General features: G+C 31.1%; 2 protein-coding genes across 2 annotated transcripts in view; one reads left to right on the top strand and one right to left on the bottom strand.

Annotated features, from left to right (window-relative positions):
* Positions 1 to 20,077, top strand: part of LOC136982186 (polyhomeotic-like protein 2) — a 161,480-nt gene that overhangs the window by 24,114 nt on the left and 117,289 nt on the right. The window contains exon 2 of the mRNA XM_067278620.1: positions 16,300 to 16,653. Coding sequence (XP_067134721.1) covers positions 16,312 to 16,653 — 342 coding nt within the window. The 5' untranslated portion in view covers positions 16,300 to 16,311. The remainder of the gene's footprint in view (positions 1 to 16,299; positions 16,654 to 20,077) is intronic.
* LOC136982565 (uncharacterized) lies at positions 6,935 to 7,813 on the bottom strand. Its single transcript, XM_067279086.1, has one exon. It carries the CDS (start codon positions 7,811 to 7,813, stop codon positions 6,935 to 6,937), a length of 879 nt encoding a protein of 292 aa, XP_067135187.1.

Below are 20,077 nucleotides of genomic sequence, written 5' to 3'. Positions count from 1 at the left end.
TAATGAAATACAGGTCACTTAGCAATAATTATAAGTGTAGTTATTTTATATTAGTTAAGTTGTTATTTTTAATGAATATTAGCATATCCTGAATCATTAAAAATAAACTTTTTCTGGTCATGCGTAATAATGTTTTGGTTTTGTTTTCCATTCATCACCTATTAAGGCAAACATGGTTGTTTGGTTAATACATGCATTTGATAATATTTTATTTGTGATTAAACAAAATAAAATTATAATTGTATTAATAAATCTAATTTTCTTTATTTTGATCTCTAAAGTCACACCTCGTCCTATATGCGAGATTGTCTTATATCTCAGTAAATACGGTATTTGATTATAGTTAGCCACCAAGGAGCGTTTCATGTGACAGTTATGTTCTGTAGGTCATTTCAAAATCTGATTGTTAGTTACTTTAGTTACTGTATATCTCAGCAGATAAGATGACCTTCAGATAAGACGAGGTATAAATTTTCATCAAAGTTTTATGGTTTTAGTATATATCTGTCCTATAAGACCACTCCAAACTATCAACGGCCTATGAATTTAGTTTAGATGAGCGATCATCATTTGAATAATAATACTGTTTAGTGTATACGGAATTATGTCCTATTTGTAATTTTTTGAATGAACAAATTTTATTTTCTTGCATCTGGCAGCACTGCCTTGCAATTGTTTCAGACATTCACACTGATTCGGCATTCAGATAATGATCTTGACTGTTCACAAAAACGTCATATGGGCTATTCTATTTTGTGCACATACCCTACTCTCTACTAGAAAATAATTACAGTTTGTCCATTTTTTTTATAATGGTTTTAATTTATATAAATTTCAATCTAATTTTTTTTTGTATCTGTCTTATAAGACCTGTTACCGGTGAGCTTCGCTGAAAATCGTTACAAACGTTTTCGAACTATAAAGTTCTTCTTCTATAAATTTTTTTTTGTATCTGTCTTATAAGACGACCCCAGATTTTGGGGGTCTTTTATTTATGAATCAATTATTGTCTTATCTGCCAAGATATAAGGTAGTTAGTTTCTTTTCTTTGATCTGGCAGCCATTTGTAATAAAGTTTACTTTGTTTAGCTATCCCTGCTGATTAAGTTGTGGAAAATGCTTGTGGAAAAACCAACTATGTTGTACAACATCAAAAATACTTGTTGATATTAAAAAAGTAAGTGAAAAAATTGAAAAGCAAGTTTCACATTAAAATACATATACAAAATACCATATAATTGTATATATTTTGTTGTAAATATGTGTGGCCCACAGTGCATTTTTACTTTCGGTTTTGGCCCAGTAAGCAATTTTGGTTGGACAACACTGCTATAGACAATCAGAGATTACAAAATTAGAAAGAAAAGATATAAATTGGAAATATTTACAGGATCTCTGTTTACAGTAAAAATGAAATTTAGCTCAAATACATTGGAGTACACACGGACCTATACAGAAAACATTGAAAAAACATTGATTGAAAAGATATAAAGAAAGGAGAGCTTATTATAAAAGAGAATAACAAGAACACAGATTTGAAATGGAAAGGTTAGTTAGGCTTTTAGACAATCATATCATTGCTTAGGCTATATTGATCTATGGTAGGAGTTTGATCTAATGAACTAAAGAGACTTGAACACCACCTTCAGCATTCAAAATAATTTAATTAACATAAAACATATAAAGACAAAATTAAGTACTTTGTTAGATATTTAAGTAGTTGAATGTTTAGTTTGTATTTTATCATATAGGCTAATTAAGCTATTTAGATGCTGCAGAACCTTTTTTAATTTAAGTTGTTGATACAGTTATTGCAGTAACAACTGAACTTCTGTTTTTTAACGTATCTGAAGTTGGACTACTGGCCTGAAAGTACTGATACTCCTATTATTTAATTTGATTTAAACTTAAGGTGACCAGATTTTAACATTGGTAAAGCGGGACAAAATTCACGGGGAGGGAGTTGTCTTGTTAAAAAAAATTGTTTTAGAGCAACAAAATTTTATCATAAAAAGAAAATGCATAAATTGTATTGTTTTGCAACTTGAACACTAACTATATAGTGTATTTACTCGGACACATGGCAAATTTCATCACTAATTTTTATTCAGTTGATACTATCAACTGAATAAAAATTAGTGATGAAATTTGCCATGTGTCCGAGTAAATACACTATATAGTTAGTGTTCAAGTTGCAAAATAAGTACCGACACGGTTTCATAAATACTACAAATGTATTGTGTTTTTTAAAATTTCAACATATGTAAAATTTACAAATATAATAAATATATATACTATTATAAATTTTTAAAAGCTCTTTATTCTTTTACATATTTCTCATTTGAGTAAATTTTTTTTAATAAATTGCTGTCGTTTAAAATGTCATAAAATTTTTCACAAGAATTTGTTAAATTATATTTTACACATAATATTTTGCTTTTATACTCTCAAAACTTAATTGTGATTTGTCGGATGTCCACACTTTATTCACTGTAGAAAAAACGCATTCAGTCAGGACATTTGTTCCTGGTAAGGACAGTGTATATTCCACAGTTTTTAATGTGTTATTGTATGGAACACAGTTTCTTTCAAAATGATGAAATATTTCTAGCCATTTGTTCTCTGTTGAGATTTTTGCTGATGCCCAAGATTTAACCTTCTCCTTATCAATATATTTTTTTAATAATGATACTTCATTAAGAAGATCATTTTCGGAAATATTGCTATCTGGAAAATGTTGACTAATGTGATTGAATAATTTTTGCACATCTTCCCAATTAAGTTCTTGTTTTAACATGACCCAATGAAAATGTTCAATATCATTGTAACGTCCCAGCAAAGAATGCCTGTTGTTCACACATATAGCCTTCAGGGTCACATTCCTCTTGTTCTAAAGGGATTATTCACCAGAAGGGTTGGGAAGGAAATTTCTACAAGGGACAAAATATATCTAATATGGCATACAGCCACAATACAAAACGATCTTTACCGAATCTTAAACATAAGATGCAAGTTTATGACACATAATTGACAAAAATTTAATCCTTCCAAAAAGTTGGGACTTTTTTAAAACGCTGCGGGACGCGGGACAAATTGTTAAAAATCAGGAATGTCCGCCAAAAGTGGGACATCTGGTCACCTTATTTAAACTCCATTAAGGCATTATACAGTTTTTGTTTATAAAATTAGAATAGTTTCATAGTTTTATACATAATTTTGTCATCAGTTAATACTGCTTATGAATGTAGAGAGACATTTTATGGAAAATAATTTATAATTTTATTATTAATGTTTGTTTAAATTTGATGTATGAAATATTTTCTAAGTTGACAAAGTGAAAATTATATTTGAATAGATAGAGGATTATTTTAATAGTTTCATTTAATAACAGAGGATTATTTTAATAGTTTCATTTAATAATACTGTAATTGTGCTGATGAAATGTTGAAATGCAAGTTTTTATTGAAGTTTTATAATAAACTTTGAGAGAGAACTGAATTCTCATTTCATCTGAATTGCAAATTATTGTTAATAATTAATATCTGTATAAAATTACCATAAAGATTAATAAAACACTTTTATAAAGATTTTTTAATATTAATTAATAACAAAAGTTATTATAGATACATGGACATTTTTATATAGTATCTTACTGAATAAATGCTTATAAATTTTGTAATTATTGGAAGTGAACTAAAGAAATATGATATCAACACATTTTCTCTTTTTTGATATATAATTTCTCTGTTAGTGAGATTGTGCTAAGAATATTTTCTAATTATACAAATTATAAAAATACATTTTTAATTAAAAATACTTTTCTCTTTTTTTAAATCAATTGAAAAATGTAACATACCAGTATTAATTTGTATTAATAGTAAAAATATAATGTCAAATATGCAAAATATAATTGTATTTATCATTTATTTGTTATTTAAAATTTTTTTAAAGAACAAATAAAGCTCTAATTTTAATTAGTTTTATGTATTTATTTTGTTTAATATATATATTAATAGAATCATAACTTTGTCCTAAACAATATTTAGTCTTTGCTTACAGCACAGACTTACAATTCCAAAATAATCAATCTCGTGACACAAGAACTCAATGAAATCTCATTTGATTTTTTATTAAACTTGGCATGTCAGTTCAACAAAATGAGAGAAATAACTGATTAAATTTTGATGAAAGTCCATTAAACATTTACATAATTATTTCAAATAAACACCTAAAAATTCATTAAAATGTACATTTATGCCAGTAAATGGTGATACTGCTATGCTAGATGTATAGACAATTGCACATTTGAAATAAATGATCTGTACACAAAGATGTGCAGAAGGGTAAATAAAATTTCCTTTTCCTTCACACTGTTATTGTTTTCCATCGTTATTGTCGTACTACAAATAAACTTTTTTTACCTCTTTTTTTTAAAAATTTTATTTATTTTGTGCAACATTTTTAGGAAGTTTTTCTTTTATTTGTGTATTTTGCTCTCTTCTTTTATTTTATTGTTTCTATTACCATTTTGTATTATTACTATATATCATTCATCAAAAGTAAGTAAACCATTTTTTTAGTTTTAGGTTTGATTTGATTTGATTTGATGTTAAAGATAAGAAGGGCTATCCGTTATAACACAGACTTAACCCTGTAGGAAACGGAAAAAAAAAATTAGGAAAGTAAGAAGTTAGGTAGAAGAGGAAACACAGGGAGATAGGAAAGTGTGAAAAGAAGCTACCGGGGCCCCCACGGGACGAATGAGAACATTATGTACAGTGTTGCCGATCATGCTACGGGGCACTTCCCGTCCACATATTGGTTTTGCAGTCTTAACTCTTAACGAATACAATTAGGTCAAAGCTGGTACATCTACCCTACAATGAGATAAAGTGTATATCAGTATACAGGAGGACTTATCCTGTTCATAAAGCTTTTCTGATTAATACCAGTATTCAAAAAACACATGGAAATTAATGGTTGGAAGCAGGATACAGTTTAGTTTTAGGTTAGAAACTTTTAGATTTTTGTTACTTAGCCTTAATCATTTGCCTTGAATGAAAATATAATCTTTGATAGAAAAAGATTTGATTAATGGAGTGTTATGGATAGTAATATATATATATATATATATAATATAATATATTACAAGATAAGTAGACCACTTACTTTACCAATAACAATCTTGGTTAAATTTGACAACTACATGGTACTGATATTAAATAGAGGTGTCCCACTTTTGCCTACTGTATCCAGATGGAAAGCTAGTGGAACATAGATTGTTCAAGAAGACTAATTTCCAATATTGATTGCTTATGCTCTCATTATGCACAAATCTCAGAGATTAACATTAAATAAAATTGTTGTTAACATAGGATCAAAGGAAACAGTCATAGGACTTTCTTACATTGCTCATATTAGAGTGAAGAAAATCAGCAATTTAATAGTTAATCTTTTATTTAGCACAGTGTTTTTAAACCTCTGATCTACGAAAAATCTTTAGTCTGCAGAAAATTATTTGACCATTCTGATTCTGGTGCAGTTGATTACAGGTGACAATTTAAATAGTAATCTAGAGTTATTGTATGTACTTTGTTACATATAGTAAATCTAGATAAGCATATATAAGTATAATTAATAATCACATATAATTACTGCTCCAAGTAAATTTATCCATAATTTTACTAGTCTACTATGAGAAAAAGATTGAGAAGCATTGGTTTAGCATGTCAAGAATAAACAATATAGCAAAGATAAAACAAGTCATTGACAGAATCTTTCTTAATTGAATTTAATTTTGAATTTGTATCTTTTTTGATGATTTTCAATTAATAAAATTGTTTTTTTGAATTTTTTGTAATGAAGCTCAGTCTTTAATGCCTTGCATTCATCTAGTTAGTATTTATAATTAGTTAATTGTTTTTTATAAATATAGAATGAATTTAAGGAGTATTATTTAATCAATCATACTTTATAAAAAAAAACCTGTGTAATTTTAACATATGCATTTTTGATGTAAATTTGACATGTGTTTATATATATATGTTATGGACAAAGTGATTAATCGGGCATTATGAATAATGACCAAAAAGGGCATGCAGTGTGATAAATATTGATTAATTTATCAAATTGACTGGTCATTATGAATACTGCTATCACCTAGTCGGGCAAAGTGATAATAATACGCTGAGGAGTGATCATCCAACATATGCTAGCCAATTGGCACTCTGAGTTGCCAATTGTATCGCGTTGAGTGCATATCATGTTTAGTACTGAATTTTAAATTGTGCAATTTGATTAAAAAAATTCCACAACAACACAAAACACCAGGGTGTGTTAAAAAATCGTACTCCTAGAACCTATATCCAGTGTGACGAAAAAAATGAATGGGTTCACCACAAACTTTTTCGAACTTCACAGTAGTTTGAAAACGTTTGTGATGAACCCTTTCATTTTTTTCGTCACACCGGATATAGGTTCTAGGAGTATGGTTTTTTTAAAAACACCATTTATTTCATTTAGAAATATTTATTTTTTGTGAATTATTTCAAAGTATTTTAAAAAGTACTTAGTTTTAAAAGATTACAAGTACTTTTAACTATCTCTTCTTCATACACACCGGGGTATGTATTAAATAATTGCAACTTACTCGTGCCTGTGACCGGTGTGAAAACAATTCAAAACTAACAAATGTTTTCTGGATGCCTTCCGTGTCCTTCTTCAGGTTAAAACCGCTGGATTCTATTTTTTAAACGAAACCGCCGTTCTGAATTTATAAGAACAAATTCGAATGATGATAGTTCGAATGCGTGATGATCAAGGCGCATGCGTTATAACTGTCGTGTTCCGTGTTGTATCATATTTTTTTAATCTTGGTGCTCTTTTTTATCTTGGGGTCATGTGACTCCATGTGTCATCGGACCCAAATAAATTTTTAGGCATCCTCTTGTAATAAAGCTTGCCAAGCAAGCGAAAGAGCTATCTCGTCGTGTGAATTAATGCATGTTGTTGCACTTTGCGCTTTATGTATCTCTATCGCTTCCAGCCATTTAAGGTGTTCTATCTGGGTCGTTTTGGTTATTAGCTTGGCTCCCGTGAAGTCCACATTGATGCCCGGTTCCGAAGCGTATACTGCGAGTGACGTGGTAGCTCTGTTGTATCTTATATCCACCTTGTGCTCTTTAACTCTGACTTCCATAGAGCGTTTCGTTGATCCTATGTAGATCAGATTCCTATTAAATCTCTTGTCCTTTATCAGGATTCGGTATACGCCTGCCATTCTATTCGGGTCAGATGGGTCCTTTCCGTTACGCAACAAACTGTATATAGTTGGGCCTCTCCTGTAAGCAACGGTGACCTTACGTCTCCTGGCGATAGACTCGTATATGGATTTCAAGGTCGGGTTATATGTGATGGGTATTCTCTCCACCTCCGTACTTTGGTTGTTACCTTGTGCCATTGTGGGTGTGTTTTGGCTCATTCGTATTTTTTGGCGTTCCGACATTCTTAGAATAATGTTGCGGTAGCCGTGTGTATCAGCAATCTTCTCAATGTGGTTCAACTCTTTCCTGAGTGCTTGTTGAGTGGATGAGTGCGTGTATGCCCGTCTGACCAACGATCTAAATGCTGCTATTTTGTATTGGATCGGGTCGCACGAGTCACTCGGGATGTATGTGTGGCTTGCACATTGTTTGCGATACACTGATGTATGGATGCTGTGTGAGTCAATCCTGATGTCTACATCCAAAAAATGCACATTGGCATCGCTGTGTTGGTCAATTTCAATTGATAGACCATACGTGTTATCATTCATCTTTTCTACGAATTGTGCCAGGTTCGGTGTTGTCTTCCATATGATGATGACGTCATCTACATACCGTCTGTATAGTAGGATATCGTTCATGAATCTCGGGAGTGTTTTGGATTCTAGTTGTCTCACCACTAACTCACACAGGTCCCCGGACAATGGACTGCCCATCGGGACACCCCGTATTTGTGTGTATGTTACATTTTTAAATTGAAACACCGACCCGTAACATGAGGTGCGCCTATTCCAATACATTCTGGTGGAGGGCTGTGTCATTTACTTTCGTAAACAGGAAGTCCCGAAGTGCACAGAAGCACGGTGGTATCTTGATGGAAGGATACAACGACTTAAAATCCAACACCGTTATGTACGCTGGGGAGGTGATCTGTTTTAACTGATTGATTAATTCTTCCGGATTAGAGATGGTGAACTGATATCCACTCATGTGTGGAACAATCATGTTGTGGATCGCTTTCTCCAACCTACGGGTGGGTGCCTTGGTTTTATCTACAACTGGACGAAACTGTTGGCCTTCCTTGTGCGTTTTCGTGAACGCAAATAACTTGGGTACGTCCGGGGTATCCATTGTGATGTTCTTTAGTTCTAGCTTCTTGGCCAATTTCGAACATGATAATCTCTTAACTCGTGAATGTAGTTTTTCAACCCAGCTATTTTCAACCTCAGTGCATTGAGTTGTGTCTATGTATTCCTGCAGCCCTTTCTCGTATGTTTCCCTTTTCATGATTACTATGTTCTTGGTTTTGTCTGCTCTGGTGATCGTGACATTGTTCAGACGTGCCCATTTAACTGTGCGTTTGATATTTTCTTTCAGATCTAGAATTTCTTTGGAATACCTGTTGTTTTTAATTTTGAGTGTGGCTACCCATCTATAGTATTCTTTCTGGATGTCGGTGAGGCCTCTTATCAATAGCTCTAAATCCGGTATCGTGGATGTAAGGGTCTCTCTATTAGGACGTGCCGGTGCGAATGTTGACCCAAACTTTAGAACATCCTTGACAAATCCAGGGATTTGCAAATTATCCCATATTACGTAGGGGCATTGATGTTGTCTCTGGCCTTTAGGTATTTGGAACCTTAAAATCCAATTCAGTTTCTTGCTGTAACGTTTTCTTAGATTCGTTCGAAGTCTATCAGCCATGTTTATGATTCTATTATTTTCCATTTCCAAAATGAGGGGGTCCTGTTGGAATAATGTGTTTTCAATTTGTACTAGTTTTGCTAGATTGGAAAATACTAATTTTTTGGTCTTCTTTATGGCCCTGTTCAAACACATCCATCTGACTTTCTTCCTTATGTTCTCATTGCCTGGCAGTAAGTGGATGCGGAATATTGCCATTGGGAACACTCCATTTCTCTTGCATGTGTTCAGGAAATCCGGCCTTTCTCGCGCCTTAGTTAAGCCTACCACTATCTTCCGGTAATCCTTAGTCGGCATCACTAATCAACATCTCTTCTTCATACACACCGGGGTATGTATTAAATAATTACAACTTACTCGTGCCTGTGACCAGTGTGAAAACAATTCAAAATTAACAAACGTTTTCTGGACGCCTTCAGAAAATGTTTGTTAATTTTGAATTGTTTTCACACTGGTCACAGGCACGAGTAAGTTGTAATTATTTAAAACTTTTAATTATATTAATTAAATGGTAAAATTTTACCTATGTGCACCATCATGGCAGTGGTGGCAACTGTTTGTGCTTCCGACGGATTCCTTCCGGAGGGGAGCTGCCAGCAAGTCACCAATTGTTTAACGTCACTAGATATTGATACATACTAGTTATTGATACGTATGATCAAGAACTACTGTGAATAAATAACTAGTAATGTTAAACAATCGGTGGCCTGCCAGCGGCTCTCCTCCGATAGGAATCTGTTGAGAGCACAAACAGTCACGACTGCCACCAAATTCAGTACTAAACGCAATATACACGTGCAATTCAGATACAAGTGCTGATTGGCTAGCGTATTTTGGATGATCACTCCTTAACATATTATTATCACTTTGCCTGACTAGACGATAGCAGTATTCATAATGACCAGTCAATTTGATAAATTATTGAAATTTATTACAATGCCCAATTTTGTTAGTTATTATTCATAATGCCCGTATTTATCACTTTTTCCATAACATATATATATATATACATACATACATATAGAACTTTGTAAATCCAAGACTTTAGATAGATTTTTTTTTATTATAAATTGATTTATATTGAATTGCATATAAAACCAAACCCAATAAACATTACTAATCAAATAATAAAGATAGATTCTTATTGGACTACAATATGGTCAATTAATTAATAAGATATTGGTAGTGATAGAATAAAATTTTGAAGAATGGAGAATGAATTTTTAATGTTTCAATAAGTTAAAAGCTTTTTTCCCCCCTTGATATTGTGTTCTCTAATGTAAAAACAGTATTGTTAGTCTTATCAGAATTTTATTATAACTGTTAGACTGAAGAAGGCTGAAAAATGATCAAAATATATTTTAGAAGTTGCTTGATTTTCTGTTTTGAATTTGTCCTTGATGAGAACAAGAATGTTTCATAGTATTGGGTGTTATATTTAAAGAAGAAAAATTCTATTAGTTAATAATTATAATCAATTATTGATTAGCCAATATATGATCTTGTTTCCTTTTTATTGGCTTGGTTGTTTATGTATATTTATAATGATTTATTAACAGAAATAAAACAGTATTTTAATGCTTGAGATGATAACTTCTAAACAGCATATTGTCAATTATTGTGCTTTTAACAGCTGCCTTAGAGATGCAGGATATATCGCAACTGGCAAGAAAAGTGACACAACTCAAAAAATGGCAATTTTGAGATCATACATATTTTTTAACAACATAAAGTGCCCCAACATTCACAAGCATCAGATCGCTATCTCGCAAAATAACAAAGTTATTAGAAAAGCAAGAAAAGTGACATAACTCAAAGACCTCATATACATTTAACTGATAACACCTCACATTTGACGAGAGCAGAGCTACAGATCCATAATTACTATACTATAGAATATAATAGAATTTACTGTCATAAATACTTACCTGAAATTTAAAAGCAGCTTATACTATAAGTTTTATAATATTCTTTAAGTAGATTTTTCTCAAATACTACATTTTTGAGTTGTCACCTTTCTTGCCAGCGTGCAATATGGTAGAACAGGTTATATAAAGTTGTGATGTTTTTTGATTATAATGTAGCAATTTAAAGTATTGAAAATTTTTATTTTAGTTATCCTTTTGAACTTTTGTCTTGGTCTTCAATACTTATGTCTTTAGTCAGACTTTGATAAGAGAAAAATTGCTAGTGAAAGCAGTCAACTTTGAACAGTTTGACTGCTTTTACTAGCGGAGGACTATATTGTCAACAAGATCTGTTGACAATATAGTCCTCTTGTACTTATGACCATGTTTTACTTCAAGATCTGAAGTACAACTTGGTCATAAGTTATTGTAGGATAACCACATTACATATACTATAAACAAGACTGAACTCATTTTCAACTGTTTGCTAAAGTTTCTGAAAACCAGTGGGGTCTTAATTATGAAGCAATGACAACATCTATTATCCAATATTCAGTCCAGTTATTCCAACTTATTCCAACTCTGTTTGGCAGGATTGTATCTCTGTAATGCCACATTAAAGGGGAGATCTCTTTCAATTCAGCAAGACTTATTGCACTATTCTGTAAGCACACAATTCCTCACAAATGTTGGATGAATCATTCTGTAATACATATGCTATTAACCTTCATTCATGTGTTTAATTATTTTATAAATTCAATTTTATTGTATTTTGACTTTCTGAAGATGGAACTAATAGATTTATTTCAGAATTAAAAAGTTGTAATCATTTTAATTAAATTCTATCGAAAAGAATTGGGGAAAAAAAACCAAAATTTTGAATTTTCTTCAATTTGCTCATAACTGTTAAGCAAAAAATTTGTTATTTAATAATTAAATGATTTGGTTTTTAACAATTGAATAGCAAAAGAAACATTGTTCAAGATTCTAATAAACAAACACATACAAACTTTAAGAAGTAATATATTAAAAAGCTTCTTGCCTGTATTATTTTATCACAAAAGTGTAATAAGCCTCTGAATCTTCACAAAGCTGGTTATAAACAATTAAATAACTCCACAAAACTTTCAAAAGCACCAGCACAATAATATATTTAAAATAAATACGTTGAGACAAACGTTTTCGATCCAATTAGGATCTGCTTCAGGTCATTAATGTTTGAAAGAATTAGAATGCAGGACGTTCAAATTTAAATGTTTTAAAATTGTTGGAACAGTAAAGCCTTATGACACATATACAGTAAAAATCAAATCTAGATGTTAACATACGCATACACTTAACACCTTATTCTTGCCGAGAAATATAAATTTATTTAAAACAAACAAACGTTTTCAGCCTGATTCACAGGCCATCTTCAGGTTTAGAATACATTTGAATTAAAAATTCTATCATTAGAACACAAAATTCAAATTCAAAATTAATAAGAAACATTTAAACAAAAAATTAAATAGACAACATAAATACCAATAAAAATAAAACATAAAAATATATAAACATGCAAGAAACGAATATATAAGTATTAATAAATGCAATACTAAGACATTCAATAAAACCGCTATAACTATTGGTTAGAGCCCTTATTAAACTTCCTAACCATGAACTTCCACGCAGAGGGTAGACTTTCTGCGTCCCTCGCATTTAGACAGCCTTCTTGTAATCTACTCCTATAAATCTGCAACTTTTCTGCTGTCAATGCCAAAGATGGAGAAGATAAAGGGTTTATGATGGTCGCCTCATTCCATTTAACTATAGCTCCTGGCGCTTGCGCCATTTAGGACAAAATTGTTGCATTAGACTTTTTGGGACAAATTCAAATTGTTTTTGGGACAAATTCTAAATTGTTGCATTAGACAATTTTGTCCCAAATGGCGCAAGCGCCAGGAGCTATAGTTAAATGGAATGAGGCGACCATCATAAACCCTTTATCTTCTCCATCTTTGGCATTGACAGCAGAAAAGTTGCAGATTTATAGGAGTAGATTACAAGAAGGCTGTCTAAATGCGAGGGACGCAGAAAGTCTACCCTCTGCGTGGAAGTTCATGGTTAGGAAGTTTAATAAGGGCTCTAACCAATAGTTATAGCGGTTTTATTGAATGTCTTAGTATTGCATTTATTAATACTTATATATTCGTTTCTTGCATGTTTATATATTTTTATGTTTTATTTTTATTGGTATTTATGTTGTCTATTTAATTTTTTGTTTAAATGTTTCTTATTAATTTTGAATTTGAATTTTGTGTTCTAATGATAGAATTTTTAATTCAAATGTATTCTAAACCTGAAGATGGCCTGTGAATCAGGCTGAAAACGTTTGTTTGTTTTAAATAAATTTATATTTCTCGGCAAGAATAAGGTGTTAAGTGTATGCGTATGTATATTTTGCTGAGTGCTTTGTGATATTCTAGATGTTAACTTAAATGTTAAAACTAAAATAAAAAATTAACACAAAAATTAAGAAATACATTTTAAAATCATATGCAAATTAATTGATTTTTTTAAAAATGTTGCTGGGATTATCAAAAAAGGATTGCCAGGCATGTGAGATATTTGCCTCCTTAAAATTGATGCATTCTCCCTTTTGTTTGGCTTTGAAAATTTCCAGAACCTCTAAAATTTGATTCGTGTGACGAGAGCATCTAATGAGACTGGCTTGCTGTAGTTTAGCTTCTATGTCCATTTCAGAAGCATATATTGCTAGGGTGGTGGTCTGTTTTCTTGTGTTGTATATCTTATGTATGTTCCGCCAGCCATATATGTGTTATAAAGCTTTACCATTCCGACAATTTTTAAATATTTATTTGAACATCCTGATTTAATTAAAATAAAGACCGAAGTCTGCCCAAAATGGGATCACCTTTTTATTTTGTGTTCCAAGACAAACACTTTTCGGCGACTGACCTTCCTTTTTAGGTTACTTGTCGCCGGAAGGTTATTAAAAAGTCCTTTTAAAACACATAAATGTCCAATTAAAATTACAAAAAATTTCTTAAAAAGGAACAGGTGACTTAAAAAACAGACGTCTTGCTTACATCCATCTTGCCTTTTTTCTGGGTGTCTTGGCTGCTTTTATCCACTAGGAACAAGCGCTGGAAAATGTAGATGAGACAGCTGACCCCTGGCGACGATATTTGTAGAGCTCTACAAATATCGTCGCCAGGGGTCAGCTGTCTCATCTACATTTTCCAGCGCTTGTTCCTAGTGGATAAAAGCAGCCAAGACACCCAGAAAAAAGGCAAGATGGATGTAAGCAAGACGTCTGTTTTTTAAGTCACCTGTTCCTTTTTAAGAAATTTTTTGTAATTTTAATTGGACATTTATGTGTTTTAAAAGGACTTTTTAATAACCTTCCGGCGACAAGTAACCTAAAAAGGAAGGTCAGTCGCCGAAAAGTGTTTGTCTTGGAACACAAAATAAAAAGGTGATCCCATTTTGGGCAGACTTGGTCTTTATTTTAATTTTTTAAAAAAATTTTTTCTCCATCGGACGAAATTCAAAGATGAAAACAATTTTACAAATATTTAAATTTGAACATCCTGCATTCTAATTCTTTCAAACATTAATGACCTGAAGCAGATCCTAATTGGATCAAAAACATTTGTCTCAATGTATTTGTTTTAAATATATTATTGTGCTGATGCTTTTGAAGGCTTTGTGGAGTTATTTAATTGTAATAAGCCTATTCATTAGTCATAAGTAATTAAGCAGTTTTTGTAATTTAAGAAGTAAGTTTTTAATTTCCTTTGAAATATTTTCAACCAATGTTAATTCCATTAAAGTCCGAAATTAAAACTGGAATACATAACTTGTAATAATATGAACATCATACACAATTTTCCAATAGGAGGAGTTTGTGGAACAAACATTTTCAGTTTATTTTATAAACCTGCTTCACATTTCAAATCACACAATTTGAAATTCCAAAATGGAATTTTGAATTTGAAGACTTTTGAGCAGGATCTCTAAAACTACAAAATATCAGATTCAGTCAAATCCACCTAAACCCATTTCTATGAAGTTTGTGTAGAGTCCTTTTGTGTACATTTACTTGTACAATTATGATATGAAGCTGTTTTATGAAATAAATTTTTATCCTATGTTAATTTGAATTCATTATATTACTGAAAATTGATATAATAAGATCTGTATGTTGATAAAGTAAATTTGATACAAGTAAAATAAACACATAAAGATCATTATTTAAACTTAAAACTTGAATAAAAATACAATAAATAAGAAAAACAATCTGTTTTTTATTCCTTCAAGTATAAATATTAATATTTTTCATAGAAACAAAATTCACAAATGCTGGCCTCTTTTAATTTTTTCTAATTACACACAAAAGACTGCTTTATTTAGGCAACTGACTCAATATTTATTTGAAAAGAAATGTGTTTATCTTTTTGCAGCCATCTTCATCTTTGTATAATTCTGTTCTTTATATGCAGCCATCTTCATCTTCATCTTTGAATAATTCTGTTCTTTATAAATGGTCAATTAATTATTATCTCTTAAAGATGTAATGAAAAGTAAAAAGAGGAAAGAAGAATTAGTTGATGGTTTACAGATATATATGCATAATTGATCTGTTTCACTATTACAGTAAAACCTGGATTTAACGGATAAAGTTTCCACTGTAAAATGTGAAAATTAACATTAATTTAATTACACATAAAATGCATTTTAAAATTAACAGAATGTGTTATTTATTTATTTTTTTTAAATTCAAGAGTCACTGTTCTTAACTTCATACCACAATGTCTCGATATATCATCATCCAAAGACAAATAAATAGGAAATTTGTTTTGTGTTTTTGTCAAATTTAAATTTTGTGTTCTTTTTAAGAACATTGTTTGTTTAGTTAAATACAATTAAAGTGTATTTTTTAAAAACTGTCCTATTTTGATTTAGATGTATACTTGCTATAGTTCTGAGACTAATAAACAAGTATATACATATAGAAAACTTTTCTGTGAAATATAACTTTTCATACAAACATAATTTTAATTACACAAGCATTTCTACATACATAAAAACAGATAAGTTAAAAAATTAACAAATTAGTTATTTATGTATTCAGTAAACTTACTTCATTATATAATAGATTTTCAACTTTAATGGACACCTCTTGCTTGAATTAATCTGTTAAATTGAGGTTTTACTGTATAATAACCTGTTATAGAAACTATGAGAGCAAGAGAATAACATGAAAAAGGACATAAAATAGATGTTATTTGTTTGGTTTTTATTTCATACTGAATTGTTGTTTGTATTAAAATAATCAATTCACATTTTATGTTTATTTAAAATAATTACGAAGTAAATATAGTAAATACATAATTAATATATTATTTATTAATTTATTTTAGGAGGAGATAGTCATGAATTCAGAGAATTCAGCTCCAACATCAACTTGTTCTGTTGCTCCAGTTGTAAATTCAAATGATGCAGGAGTTGGAACAACAGCATCTGTTGCTATGACATCACTTCCTCATTCTCTGACAGCTTTATCATGCACCTCTTCCTCACAAGCTATTATTTCAACTCCTGTTACATCAACGAGCTCATCTCCTTCAAATCAAGCAATGCTCCAACCACCACCACCTCCTACACCAGTGCCTCCCACTCCTGCTCCTGCAGTAGTTGCTCCTCAGGCATCACCAGTTCATCAGAATATGGTACATCCACCATTTTCTAATGTGACTCCAACACCTTTATCACAAGTATGCTGTTTGAAATTTAAATGCTTCATTAAAATGATTATTTAAAAATAATGAAAACATTCATTATTTTTAAATTATAAAAATAATGAATCTTTTCAAAAAAGTTAATAATGCTGTGCTATTTTATTATTCTCAATTCACTGATTTTATTAATAGATAATGATAATATTTATAGAAGTATGAATACTTTATTAACAAAAATATTTTGGAGATTTTGATATTAAAATATTTTTTCATTAATAATTACTGTGATTATTTTAAAAAATAAAGTTTATTTTGTATTATAAAAAGTTAAATTATTTAAATTTTATCCAATTTTTACTTACATATACATAAGAAAAAAATGCTACAATTTCTTTTTTAAATATAGTGAATTAAATCGCAAATTGAGAGTTAAACAAACAATAAATCAGTAATGTTCATGTGTAAGCATAAAATTGCTTTTTTCCAGAACTTATCATACAGGAAATCTTTCAGCAATTCAAAAAACCATAAAATTGTCTTTTGAAATTCTGAAGGGTTTCCTGTATGACAAGTTCCAGGAAAAAAGCAGTTTTATGCTTACACACGAACATTACAAATTTAACTGAACAATTAGCCAGGCAAAACCCTACTAAATTAGTTATTACTAAAATTAACTGGTCTTAATCTTGCTAATTTAGCATTTCATGCTTTCAGATAAAACAGATGGCAGCTTTTGAGATAGAATTACTAATGTTAAATCCAATATGATATCATGAAAAGATGTAGTTGTTGTGAATACAATTTATGCTTAACATTCCTGTTTTTATATTGAAGGCTAGTATTGTTATAGTTTGAAGTATGATAGATATCAAGAATTTTACTGTTTTTTTTATTTTGCTTTGTGTATAAAACACCTTACAATTTCTTTAATATTTTTTAACCCTGGAGCGTTTGCATCCATTTGATAACTTAATACAGTCTCAGTGGATCACTGACTTGCAATTTAAATATTTTTTCATCTCAACTTTTTAACTTTTTTTGCTTTTGTTTTTCAGATATTATTTTTCACTCTGTTATGTAATTTAATAAATATGTGTGTTTACTTTTACAATGTTATTTTATTTTTGAATAATATTTGAGATATGTTAAAGTTAAGCACAATTTTTACAAGTTTCTCAAAAGTTGAAAACATTTTGAAAAACATGGAACAATCAGTGCTCATAAAGAAATAATTTTAAAACAGAAAAAATATTGCAATTTTTGATTAAAAAAAAAGACTATAATTGTTCTATCTTCTTCCATTTCTACCATTACTACAGAGGAAAGCCTCTGTAGTAACTTCCATTATGTGAAGGAATGGCAGCTTCATCATTATCATTTTGTTATATATCAGTGTCAAACTCTACTTTATCCTTGTTTTTTTTCTCTTCATCAACATTTCTTCTAATATCATTCTGTTGATCATCTAACTTATCTTTGTCTTCTGACATCAAAATAGAGTATGTAGAGTACGAGGGCTGTTCAGAAAGTTTGCGGCCTCAAATAGAACAACAAACAAAATACAGTCAAACCTGTTTTTATGCGCTCTTTTAATATAGTTTACTTTATTAGCAATGCACTTATTCCAGCAATGTTCTAGCTTTTTTATGCCATCACAATAGGTCGATTTGTCAAGGTGTGCAAAATACTCGTTCACTTCAGAGATGACTTCGTCATTTGAGTGGAATCTCTTTCCTGCCAAAAATTTTTTTAGGTTTGGAAAAAGGTGGAAGTCACAGGGGGCCAAATCAGGTGAGTACGGTGGATGTGGAACTAATTGGAAGCGAAGTTCGTTTATCTTTTGTTCGGAGATTCTGGCAGAATATGCAGGTGCATTATTGTGGTGGAACGGAACCCTTTTTCTTCTTCAGGTGTTGCCTCTTTTCTTCAATTTCTTTCTTCAGTTTTTCCAAAAGTTCACAGTAATAGACAGCATTGATGGTCTTTCCTCTTTCTAGGTAGTCAATAAAGATGATGCTTTTAGCATCCCAAAAAACCGAAGCTATCACTTTTCCCGCTGATGGAACTGTCTTTGCCTTCTTTGGTGGTGGTGAACTGTGGTGTTTCCACTGCTTCGACTGTTCTTTTGTTTCAGGAGTGTAGTAATGGATCCACATTTCATCAGTAGTCACGAACCAACACAAGAAATCCTGTGGATTTTTCTGGTAGAAGTCCAAACACTCCTTTGACATCAAAGTGCGAACACAATTTTGCTCGGCGGTCAGCAGATGCAGCAACAACCTTGCTAAGACCTTCGTCATACCCAAATTTTCGGTTAAGATGTGGTGCACTCGGTCGACAGAGATGCCTGTTGTCTCAGCTATCTCACGCGTTTTCAAACAGCGATCTGCTAACACAAAATCGTCAACTTTGTCAATATTTTCTTCAGTGACAGCAGTTCACGGCCGTCCACTGCAAAAGTCATCTTCCACACTCTCTCTGCCAGATTTAAAAAGGGCTGTCCATTTTTTCACAGTGGTGTACGAAGGAGCAGACTCTCCCAAAACTTCATCCATGTCAGCTTTGATTTGAGATGGGGTCAACCCTTTTTTTGTCAGGTATTTTATGACCGCACGAGTCTCCATCTTCTCCATTGTTGACAAAGCACTTGCACACTAACTATCTGCTAAGCGATCGTGGCAAAACTTTACGACAAATCAAGCGGAAATTGGTATTGTATCTTTAGCAAAGATGTCTGAATAATTCCCACCAAAAATTAAATTGATCGCAGCGCCGCATATAGGCAAGGCTGCGAACGTTCCGAACAGCCCTCGTACTACCTACTCTATTTATTTTGATCCATTCTGTACACTATACACCAATACATACCAAGAGTATAAACTAATAAAACTGTCACACTACAAATAAAACATTAAAAATTTACATAAATGTTAAGAGTTGCATTGGGTCATGCTGATCAAGATGTTTCCTGTTAGTGCATTCAAGTAAATTGAATAATGGCTATATATTCTTGGATAAGGAAACGATATAGGAAGATACTGACATGACCATTAATGGACTGGTGTTTCAAAGTAGACTGGGTATTTTGGTTATAGGTGAAGATCTTATTATTATGAGTTCAAGTTTCCATCTGCTAATATTATTTATTTTCTGTTATTAAATTACTTTTTCTTAATTTAAATTTAATTTGTTTACACAAGTTTAAAGTGTGTGTGTTCAGGTGAACTAAATAAAAAACATTATTTTTGATCTGTAAGACTAAATATCTGCATCCATATTTTCCAGTATAATAAGTCCTGTTAATATATAAAAAGTACTAGTATACAAATTAAATTTAAATTAAGATAAAAAGGACACAAAGGTGTAATAATTAAACATTATTTAATAATCTGTAGCCGAATTTCTGGAAAATTTGAGAGCGCAGAGAATGGGGAACACAGCTGAAGAAATAATTAATTAC

Source organism: Centruroides vittatus, unplaced genomic scaffold (genome assembly GCF_030686945.1).
Source record: "Centruroides vittatus isolate TY-2023 unplaced genomic scaffold, ASM3068694v2 contig_1168, whole genome shotgun sequence".
NCBI lineage: Eukaryota > Metazoa > Arthropoda > Arachnida > Scorpiones > Buthidae > Centruroides > Centruroides vittatus.
The sequence above is the reverse complement of the archived record's forward strand: the minus strand, read 5'-3'. Positions and strand labels throughout refer to the sequence as shown.